The sequence below is a fragment of the Patella vulgata genome, chromosome 4 (genome assembly GCF_932274485.2).
Source record: "Patella vulgata chromosome 4, xgPatVulg1.2, whole genome shotgun sequence".
Lineage (NCBI taxonomy): Eukaryota > Metazoa > Mollusca > Gastropoda > Patellidae > Patella > Patella vulgata.
In genome coordinates, this window is record NC_065882.2 from 10,371,807 (window position 1) to 10,384,197 (window position 12,391).

The following is a 12,391-nucleotide window of genomic DNA, read 5'->3' on the forward strand; positions in this document are numbered from 1 at the left end:
AAATATATACAAATATACATCATTAGTTATACACTCTATAATACAAACGGATGCACAGAATCAGTACTATATTCATCTAATACATTTAAAAATGGGGTTGTAAAATCAATAGAATTAAAATGGGGTTTAACTCCGAATGGGCTAATGATGAAGATGGACATACGCCATTCAGTGCGCTACAAATGAAATTTTTCCCAGAGAGAGAGAGAGAGAGAGAGAGAGAGATGCGACTAACGCAACACAAACTAGGTCATTTTGTGACTAACATGGTTCAATTTTATTTCAATAATTCGCTTGCGCGTAGGGGCTATTGCAGTGGAAGGAAACTGGAGGACCTGGATAAAACCCATGAGGTTGGACAGACAACTGGGGAATTGAAACTGCGCCAGTTGACTCAATGACAGACCTTAATATGCAGCAAGCACGCGTTAACGATTCTGCCATCTAATGGTGGTTATAAAGGGAAGGGGGCTAATTTATATTATTTAACAGAATATAAATCCTAACATACCTAAGATTATCAAAATATTCCAAATGCTCATCTTTATCCGATTAAATACTGATCCGTTTACATGTGGGATTTCTGATCTGGTCTGGTCTTCAAGTTGTAGCGTTGTTTTCTTCTGTCGCCATTAATCTCCATTTGTAGCAGCGTGATATATACTTCCCTCTAACTGGCGTCACAAACCAACAAACTGAAAATAAAAATAAGTTAATTGGTGATACTCGATCATCGACTGTGACCAACAAGGATTCAATTACTACATTAACGTCAAGATCCATGTAATATGACCCTACTTGTAATACAGACGACCATACTTGTATACAGACGACCAAGGTTTCTAGTTTATTTAATTGCAGGCGAGTTTAATTAACTGACCTTGAAATCATCAGACAGAGAGAGAGAGAGAGAGAGAGAGAGAGAGATCCACTTGACACAAAGTAGGTAATTTCAGGACTAACATATGATTAAATTTTATTTCAATAATTCACATGCACGTAGGGTTCTAAAGTTGTGGGAGTAAACCAAGAGAGAAAATTCACAAGATTGAACAGATGACTCTTCTCCTTGTCACGTACAAGTTGGGAGTCAAAACCACCTACTTGCCTCAATGACAGACCTTATGATACAACGCACACATGTTAAACCAATTGACTACCCAATAAACATTCTTAGAAATGGGGTTCTGCTCCGACTGGGATAATGAAGATGACATACGTAAATCAGTGCGCTATTATGAGGGAAATTGTGCCCGGACAGCTGCACCACGGTCTACTCTTATATCAAATTCAAACTGCAAGAGATCTGTTATGTGTACGTCAATGTGTACATGGGACCTCAGTTTTTCATTTCATCAGAACAACTAGACAGCTGTCCTCGTCAGACCCTCCGTCCTGCATCACTAACAAATGGAAACAACGCCGGAAATACTCTGAGAGCATGCTTGAAGCAGTACATGTTTCTTACCAACCCCAACATACCTATAGATAGAAAACATTATATAAAATTTAATCTTCACTAAATTGGTCTTTAACTCTCCTATGTAAAACAGTTTACTTATGCGAATGAAATCGTGGTTTTAATTGTAGAGTAATCATGGTGATCCTATCAGGTCTTATCATATATTGAGGTCGGTGTTGAATGGATCGTGGACTCAACAAGGACAATCCTATCGTAACACATCGCACAACAGTGGGAATCTGGCATTAATTTCAATCAAGCAAATAAAAGCTAAACCTGAATTTTTTCCGGAAAACAGAAATTTCATTGATATGAGGTCAATAAAGGGCCGTAATTTACAGATACAGCAGTTAAAAGAGAAACTTACACATTACATGTTAGAATAAAATCCTTTTCTGGTAAATTTGTGATCTCTCACTTCAGTGCTCCATTATAACACAACGAGTACTAGATATGATATTAGGAGTGGATATTATTATTAATACATGTGTATTTATAAAATATGTAGCATACAGTACTTCCTGTAATAATATATCTGCTTAGAGAATCTTAAGTAGAAAAACTTGACTTACCCACATAGGATACATGTATTAAAGTAACGGTACATGATTTACATTTTGTCATAAAATTATCTCATTTTTCATGGATTAATAATCCATTATATTTTAACAGATTCATGGTTTAACATTTAATTCAAAATACAATGCTAGATAACCTCCTGGCTTGGATTCAATGTGGGTCCTGTTTAACAAAATTTTAACTAAGATAAAATCCAAATTTTAGTAATTTGATTGGATAATATCAGATTGATTTTAGTGCTTAGCCAATCAAAGTAGCTACTAAAATTTGGATTTTATCTTTTGTTAAGATTTCGAGAAACATGGCCCTGAGCTTTAGATGGTTGCATATGGAATGAAATGGGGTTTAACAACTGGCCTGGTTTCGATTCCCCGGTTGTACGTGACAAGGAGTAGGGTCGCCTGTCCAACCTCATGGGTTTTCTCCAGTTCCTCTGGTTTCCTTCCACTGCTAAAGACCCCTACGCACAAGCGAATTATTGAAATAAAATTGAACCATGTGTTAGTCCCGAAATGACCTAGTTTGTGTCGAGTGGACGTTCAACCCCATTTCCCTCTCTTTATGAGCACACCAATGTGTAAACGGGCTCTTGGTTTTTTGTACCATTGGAATGACTAGACACTGTCCTTGCCAGGGCCTCTGTCCTGCACCACTGACAAGGGGAAACCAAGCTAGAAAATCCTTGGGAACTTTCTTGACCAACACCAGGATTGAACCCCAGACCTGGTTAGTAAACCAGTGTCTTACTCACCGAGCCACCGCAGCTCACTGGTTGCATATTTACAAGCATTTACTTTCCTGGCCACTGTTCAAAAATTATCATTATATATCAATAATCAATTGGATTGTTTATTTTTTAACAGTGTTCGAGAAATTAAACGTTTGTAAATTGGACACTCATTATCAAAATTGAAGGTCAGCTTAAACTAGACACAAGTACAAATTAGATGATTTTGGGCAATTTTAAATGATTTTTACTAATTTCAAAACAATGATTTGATATTAAACGAATGTGAAAAAAAATTAGTGCTAGATACACAAGATTAAATGATTTTTGGTGATTTTTGGTGATTTTAAACGATTTTTACAAATTCCAAAACAAAGATTTGATTGATATTAAACGAGTGTGAAAGAAATTAGTGCTGGATACACAAGATTAAATGATACCCAGGTTACAGTGTGTACAACTGTATCAAATTACACAAACAGTTTAAACATGATAAGAGAATATTTTACACACTATTGTGTTTTAGTTTCTGTCAACACTTGAGACGAGGTAATCCTGGGGTATAGTTTATCTATTAAAACCTGATAATTAATTTAAACATATACCATCTGACATATAAACACACTTATATACACCATGAGATAACTGTATGGTTGTCTATATCATCCACCAATCAAAATGTACTGGAGAATTTTGAAAATCGACCCATTTGCTGGGGGGGTGTGATGGCCTAGTGGTCTAGAGTGTCTCGCTTTGACCTCTAGCTGGCGAGTCACCTCTGGCTTGCCGTTGTGGTTTTGATCCCTGGTGTGAGTGTATGTGACTTGGAGATAAGAGCGCCTATCCAAACCTTGTGGGTTTACTCCGGGTACTCCAGTTTTACTAGCACAGCAAAGACCCTTGCGCGTGACCTAAGATAATAAGAAAATGACAACTTGTCTGCGATATCACCCTCGGTGGAAGCAGATGTTAAACTTAAAATCTCAGTTAAGTCTAAATATTAAGGTCACCCGCAGATTTCGTCAAGCTCATGAGATGTAAACAGGGCTAGTACTGGGGGGTGGTTAAGGTGTGTGTGTGTTGCATCATAAGGTCTGTCATTAAGTCAAGTGGAATGGTTTTGATCCCCCTCCCACTCTCTCTCTCTCTCTCTTTCTCTCTCTCTCTTTCTCTCTCTCACTCTTTCTCCTCTCAGAGTGTGGATTAACACATGAAAAAATACATATTTCTCAAAAATGAACAGGGGGACCACACTACAGAGCAAAACAAATCTGAGAGGACAAACCTGTGGACAAGACACAAACTACACAGATGTTGCAAGAAATAAACAAACATATCAAATCAAGTGAATGAATCCATCAGTGTAAGTAATATTTCTGTCCCTCTGTCTGCCTTCCCCAACCCACTCTCTTCATACCATATTTTGCAATTCATGTGTACACTACAGAAATGATAAAATGAAATGAAATGGTGTTTAATGTCCTAAAGTTCTGCTCTGACTTAGCTAATGAAGATGGGCATACGCCATACAGTGTGCTATAAGAGAAATTTTGCCTGTTTCGTGACACTGAAAACGGTTCTCCGTCAACATAGGGATCGAGAGAGAGAGAAATGGGGTTTAACGTCCACTCAACACAAACTAGGTCACCGTGGGACTAACATATGGTTTAATTTTATTTCAATAATTCGCTTGCGCGTAGGGGTTTTTAGCAGTGGGAGGAAACCGGAGGACCCGGAGAAAACCCACGGGGTTGGCATAGGGATCGAACACAGGACCATTAGGTTAACGATCCAATGTCGTTCTCACCGAGTCAACCTGACTCCTGCGTACACTACAAAGGAGAATAACCAGATTGATAATATGTAAATAAGTAAGTCAATATATAAATATCTAATATCAATTGTTTTAAAAACTATCTTGATATAAAAATAAAATGATAACAGGTACAGTTAATACACAATAAACCATATGCATCTAATATCAATTGTTTCGATACCTCGCTTGTACACCACAAGGAGTATAGGGTCACCTGTCCAACCTCGTGGGTTTACTATGGGTTTCCTCCCACTTATAAAGATTCCTTTACGTAAAAGAATTATTGAAATAAAATAGTCGAGAAATGACCTAGTTTGTGTTGAGTGGAGAGATAGAGAGAGAGAGAGAGAGAGAGAGAGAGAGAGAGAGAGAGAGGGGGTTAATATCCACTGGACACAAACTAGGTCATTTCAGGACTAACACATGGTTCAATTTTATTTCAATAATTCGCTTGTGCATAGGGGTCTTTAGCAGCGCGAGGAAAACAGAGGACCTGGAGAAAACCCACGAGGTTGGACAGGCATCCCTACTCCTTGTCACGTACAACCGAGGAATCGAAACCACACCAGTTGACTCAATGACAGACCTTACGATACAGCGCGCACATGCTAACCATTTGGCCATCCAAACCCTCCCCCCCCAATGTGTTGAGTCACTCAACTTGAGTGGACATTAAACCCAATTTCAATGTCTCTCAACTGTTATTCATGGTTTCCCCTTGTCAGTGATGCAGGAAGGAGGGCCTGACAAGGACAGCTGTCTAGTCGTGCGGATGGGACGAAAAACCAAGGCCCGTGTACACACTGGCGTGCACGTAAAAGATCCCTTGGCAGTTGGAATTCGATATAAGAGTAGGCCGTAGTGCCGCTGCCCAGGCAAAATTTCCCTCATAGCACACTGTATGACGTATGCCCGTCTTCATTAGCCCAGTTTAGGAGCAGAACAGTAGGACGTTAAACCTCATTTCATTTCATTTCTCAACTGTTATTCAATATATCTTGATATAAAAACACATTAAACCACTACGTTTACATCGTGATAAACAAGAGAATTAAAATTTAAGGTACTAAGATACAGGAAATAGTACTTACATGGTTTAAGTGATCTATCCTATTGTTGTGATCTAAATTAGATATATAATTCACTGAAATGAAAGTTTAATTCGTACAATATTTCGATTTCATCTTCTATCAATATGAACTTTGACATCTTGATTCATTATCAGTTTAGGCAATCCTAAGTCCCATCCACTTGTTGCAGACCAATCAATATTGTTTCAGTGAAATTTAATAGTGGGGTCATTAGTACAGTTACATTAAAGATTATATAAGTCAGTTTAATTAGTGAAGTATCTGGTTATGATTACTGATAAGTAGATGTCATTAATAGTCACTGACAAATCAACATTTGGTTAAATTTTATAGAAATCTTACATACACAACTAACATGAGCTCAGAGAGAGAGAAATTGGGTTTAAAGTCCACCTGATACAAACAAGGTCATTTTGGGACTAACATATCATATTATGGCAGGCTAAAGGGTTTGGTAAATTTTTTAGAAATCTTCCATACACATGAGCTCAGAGAGAGAGAATGTGGATTAAAGTCCACCTGATACAAACAAGGTCATTTCGGGACTAACATATGGTAGGCTAAAGGGTTTGGTAAATTTTATAAATATCTTCCATAGACAACTAACACAAACTCAGAGAGAGAGAGAGAGAGAGAGAGAGATAGAGAGAGAGATAGAGAGAGAGAGAGAGAGATAGAGGTCCACTCTTGGCATTTGGGGACTGGTAGGCTACCTTTTAATTTGAACAATTTGCTAAAGGGTTTGGTAAATTTTATAGAAATCTTCCATAAACAACTAACCGGAGCTCAGAGAGAGAAATGGGGTTTACTGCCCACTTGACACAAACAAGGTCATTTCGGAACTAACATCCTTGTCACGTACAACCAGGGAATCGAAACCACGCCAGTTGACTCAATGACAGACTTTATGATACAGCGCGCGCACGCTAATTATTAAGCCAACCAACCCCCCCAAAAAGTAGAGAAAATAAGACAAAAGTCAGTGAGGATACAGAGTAAACTAAGACACTGATATGATCTACTTAAACATACATTATGCAAGAGCTAAATCTGCCTATTGTAGGTCTTTCTTTAGGGCTGAAATGTTATATAAACTATTAATTAGACATTAATTAACGTATCTAGACCATAATCAACTCTCGATGTCAACGCTAGCCTGCGATAATTGTTGGATTATGATCCGATTTGCTGCATAACTTTGCTTCTCGATTTAACGATTAAATGGATAATCGAGACTATGATTTTTGTCATACCGACTTTAGTAATGATGACCGAGGCTATGCGGAACTTTCGATCGCTTATTTCTGGGTTCATAGTGAATCAATTTGACTGAAATTTTCAGCAAATTGCCTTTACATTATCTAGTTTTTAATTATTTTAGTGCGAACTGCCAACTTGTTATCTAATCTCCCATAATGTATCTTTAAATAAATAAATAAATAAATAAATAAATAAATATTATCTACATTAATAGAGAGTGACATTGTAAAATAAAGATATCTGTTAAAAGATGAAATAAAAATGATGATAGTATATAAAGATAAGTATATTGAGTATTAACCTGATATGACAATCTAATCTATTTAATAACAAGTCTACCTACACCTAGATGTAAATCCTGGTGCATCCAGTACATATAGTAACAACAGTCATCAACAAGGTAAGGTATGCATTCAGTACAAATATCAACAACTGGGTATGCTGACTGTTAATTAGAAGTCCTGTTAGCACTTTAAAGAGGGAGAGAGAGAGAGAGAGAGAGAGAGAGGTCCACTTGACACATCATTTTTCTTGGCATGTTTCATACTACAAATATAGAACTTAGAAGTGAGAGAGAGAGAGAGAGAGAGAGAGAGAGAGAGAGATGGGCTTAATGTCCACTCCACACAAACTAGGTCATTTCATGACTAACATATATTTTATTTCAATAATTTGCTTACGCATAGGTTTTTTTTAGCAATGGGAGGAAACCGGAGAACCCGGAGGAAACCCACCTGGTTGGACAGGCAACCCTACTCCTTTGTCAGGTACAACCGTCAGTTGACTCAATGACAGACCTTATGATACAACGCGAACACGCTAACCATTCGGCCATCCAACCCCCCGACAGCACTTTAAAAGATAATACAACACAGACGTAAATTCTGGTGCATCCATCGATCTATGTTGTTCCTTATGTAATAAGTCACCTTTTTGTTGTCAACGAAAATTTGATGACGGGCCTGTTTTAAGTCTAATTGAATCCAAGCCAGGAGATTAACTAGCGTTAGTATTTTGATTTACTTAATTAAATGTTAAATAATCATTCTAACTACATATTAGTAAGCCATGAGACATTTGATATTTTAGCGAAAAATAGCCAAAAATCCATTGTTACTTTAAATTATCAAATGGTGCGCATGGTCTAATCCATTCAGTCATCCTATGGTCTAGTCCATTCAATATCATGGTCATCTGATGCACATGTGTTCTAACCCATTCATTATCACGGCCATCTGATGAACATGTGTTAGGGTGGCCCATGTACTCACAGAAATACAGTCCACCGCTGATAGTTCGAGACTACCACTGAAGCGTGCACATTCGCCGTGCCGAGACCAACTTTCTGACAGTATGATACTATAAATAGCCATGGCACGTGCAATTCTCTACAAATTTATCAACTATTACAGCCGTAAAAAATTTATTGTTGACGATTTTGAATAGCAGTAAAATTAAGCTTCTTGGTTATTACAGCAGATTTAGAAATTACGTTCGTTTCATTTTTTAAATCGCTTTATCATTAACTGTACCGTTAAGAGCGGCATCTTTTGGTTTAGTACAAATAATATCTCTGAAACACTCAGGTTAGGCAAGAACATGATACTAGCAGTAGTTTCATTTTACTTTTACAAGCTTCTTAAAACGATTGTTGAGCTACCTAACGTGCTTATTTCTAAATTCAATTTCTTGTTCTAGCTTTCTGTTATGTTTCGTAAAAAAGTAGTCTTGATTATCCCGACCTGTCAATCAGACGTAGAATGGTCGATAGACTGGTTAAGCGAGACTAATTTCAAAACAAGGGCACGTAACCTATCTTTTACTCAAAAGTGTCTGGATGTTATGGACGACTCTTGGAACCAGTTTTCAGTCTATTATTTATACGTGATTAATGGCCATAGCTTATTAAGTACAACATGATCGTTTATTTAGTGACTATAATTGTGTGGAACTGATTTGAGGCTTGGCATATATATAAGTATTGTGGCGTAATTGTCGAGATATATGGAGATATTTATTTATGGTGGGTCACCCTACATGTGTTCTAACCCATTCAATATCACAGCCATCAGATGGTCATGTGTTCGAATCCATTCAATATCATGGCCATCCGACTGTCATGTGAATAAATGTCTAAAATTTATATAACATTTGAAGCCAAAAAAAAGACCTGCAATGGGCAGATTTAGATCTTACTTAACCCTTTCACTGCGTATACCCGGTAGTACCGGGTATTATAAAATGTCGGTAAAATGCCCGTACCCGGTATTACCGTGTACTCAGTAAAGCCCTCGCTAAAATTAGTACCGTAACTGCAAGTGCCATCTATTGTATTTTCTATACACTAGAACATATTTCCACGTGTTGCAAAGCAGCAAACCGTAAAATGGCGGAGTGCATTGTGACAACGTAGACGATGCACTCTCGACGAAGTCGTGAATGACGTCTTGCTGACCAACATGTGGACAATTTCGAGGCGGGTGATACACATAATTCGTTTCCAGTTACTTGATAATGATAGTAGTCAGGACAGTGATTGGTATTATGAAGTGTGTGATTTGTTGCGCGACGTTCCGCCCATGGCTAGCTATGTCTCCCGTGCATGATGAACAAGCCCAATGTGAACACGATAGCCCTGTGTCTGCAGTAGATTCTGACAATAATTCTGATGTTGATAATAATGCTGGCCTGCTGGATCGTAAAATACGTAGGTAATTCCTGATTCCCGAACGTGTAGATCTATTGACTGACTATATTGATAATGATATGGGACTTGGGGATGAAAGTGAAAGTGAAAGTAAAAACAAGGTTTTGCAATCCGCACGTGGTCATGGCAGCGGGAGACGTGATGCGCGTGTTCGCGGCGGCATTGCTCATGGCTGCTATTGATATTTTTGTTCATTTTATATATCTTTATCAAAATCCAGTAAAAAAAACAATATCTTTGAAGTATTTCATGGAGAAAAATTCGTTTTCGTGTTAGCTTTAGTGTGAAATGAGAAATCCAAAATGGCCGCCATGACGTCACGTGACTACATTATTATGCAAATTTCCAAAATTCTATTTTTTCCTCTTAGCCCAACCTCATGCCCATCCCAACAGACAAAAAGATTTTTCATAAAAGCTTCCATAAGTACTGCTTGGCATTCAGTTCCAACCTCCCTTTTTTCCTCAAAAAAGGGTCTAGCACAGGCAGTGGATTTACGTCTAGCATTGAAAGGGTTAATGCATCTTTAAGGTCAAAAGTTGAAAAGCAAAAGAGGGTGAAAATCGTGTCGGATGTAAGTTAAATGGTTTTATCCTGTTCAAATTATATACAGATGATCCTTAAATCAGAGTGAATTGGACCAAAAAATGGATTGTGCATAAAGAGAAATAGATATGGGGTTTAACATTCACTGTGAAAGTTGAGAGAGAGAGAGAGAGAGAGAGAGAGAGGGTTTAACTTCACTCCACACAAACTAGGTCATTTTGGGACTAACATATGGTTCCATTTTATTTCAATAATTCGGTAGCACATAGGGGTCTTTAGCAGTGAGAGGAAATGGGAGGACCCAGAGGAAACCCACGAGGTTGGATAGGCGACCCTACTCCTTGTGAAGTACAAGCAGGGATACGAAACCACACCACTTGACTCAGTGACAGACTTTATGATCTAACATGCACACATTACACCGTTTGGCCACCCAACACGCTCAGTCTAGCTGCTAATTATTTAAACTGTCCTTTGATACTGATAACTACTATTCTATATTCTCTCATCATCATTTGAATGATTTTGAATTGCTGAATCTCAGAAATGAAATGAAATGAAATGAACGTCCTACTGTTCTGCTCCTATACTGGGCTAATGAAGACGGGCATCCGCCATACAGTGTGCTATGATGGAAATTTTGCCCGGGCAACGGCACTATTGCCTACTCTTATATCGAATTCCAACTGCCAGGGGATCTTTTACGTGCATTCCAATGTTACACGGGACCTCAGTTTTTCGTCTCATCCGAAGGACTAGACAGCTGTCCTTGTCAGGCCCTCTGTCCTGCATCACTGACAAGGGGGAACCATGCCGAAAAATCTGAATGAACTTTCTCAGCCAATGCAGGGATCGAACACCCAACCTCCAGGCTAGCGAGTCAGCAACTTACCCACTTAGCCACCGTGATCCCCATCTCAGAAAGGAATATCAGTCCAAAAATGGTTTGATTATGTTTAGTATATAGACATAATGAATCTCTTCTAAACAACTTTATTATACATGCTAAATCTTTGAAAGGAATAACAGTCTCAAAATGGTTCAATTATGTTCTGTATATAATAGACAGAATGAATTTCAGCATTTTCATCCTCTGAAGAAAGCGTCACCTATTACTAACTGTTGGGTAAAATCAAACTGAGTACATTTTAACTTGGATCACGTTGCGGACAAATAAATATATTTCAAAAACACAAATAATGATTAGGTTTTAAAGATGCATTATGTAAGATTTAGATAAAGAGCTGGCAGTTCTTGCTATAATAGTTCAAATATAGATAATGCAAAATGAATATGTATTTTATTTACTTTATTCCGAGTCAAGTTATCACTGTTTGTAGTTTTGACAAGATTTTTGTATTGATTGTGTATTATCATAACCAAAGTACTGGTATATTTTTAAATTAAATCAATAAATGGCCGAATCATTCTAATCTAGTTAAAATCTTGAGTATCCGATGGCATTGAGAGTTAATTATGGTCTTGTCATGTTAATAAATGTCAAATTAATAATTTATATAACATTTAAGTCATAAGAAAGACCTGCAATGGTCTTGTCATATTAATAAATGTCAAATTAATAGTTTATATAATATTTAAGTCATAAAGAAAGACCTGCAATGGAAATGAAATGTAATGGGGTTTAACACCCTACTGTTCTGCTCTGACTGGGCTAATGAAGATGGGTCCTGCAATGGGTAGATTTAGCTCTTGAATAATATATCTTTAACACAGGATTCTATAAATTTAAAAAACAAAATAATATACCCATACTTACCAATAAAATCTTTTGTATCATTGACATCTCTGGATTTTGTGGTGATTCAAATCATTTCACAAAAAACATATTGTATTAGATAATGTATTGAATTAAAGACAAAAATGCAACATTCCTCTATAATAAAACTCTGCACACTGACATCTTCAGAACATTATGGCTATATTGAGTGCATTTAAATTATTTTTTTAAAACCAACTTTCATTTGTGGTGAGACAAATTAAATCGTCAATAAATCTGTGGTATCAATCAAAGAATAAAATAATAAAACTCTGAACATTGGCATCCTCAGAACACGACAGTTACATTGAATCAATTTGTCGTGAGTCAGATTATTTTAAAATGTTGTCAATTAGTCATTAAATGAACACCACACCCCAATAACTATTGACAAAGAGGATGTGGTTTGAGCAATAGAAAACATCT

General features: G+C 37.2%; 1 protein-coding gene across 4 annotated transcripts in view; it reads right to left on the reverse strand.

The window, feature by feature from the left end:
• LOC126819027 (mucin-2) overlaps positions 1 to 12,093 on the reverse strand; it is a 30,014-nt gene extending 17,921 nt beyond the window's left edge. For 2 of the 4 annotated variants that reach the window (XM_050546836.2, XM_050546832.2), the window contains exons 1-2: positions 1,830 to 1,915; positions 512 to 695 (exon numbers count right to left, since the gene is read on the reverse strand). In XM_050546836.2, the coding sequence (XP_050402793.1) occupies positions 512 to 542 (31 nt within the window). In that variant the 5' untranslated portion in view covers positions 543 to 695; positions 1,830 to 1,915. Of the gene's footprint in view, positions 1 to 511; positions 696 to 1,829; positions 1,916 to 5,675; positions 5,788 to 11,965 lie in introns of those variants that run through there. The other 2 variants (XM_050546835.2, XM_050546833.2) reach the window with 2 other exon arrangements.
• Between the last annotated feature and the right edge of the window lie 298 nt (positions 12,094 to 12,391).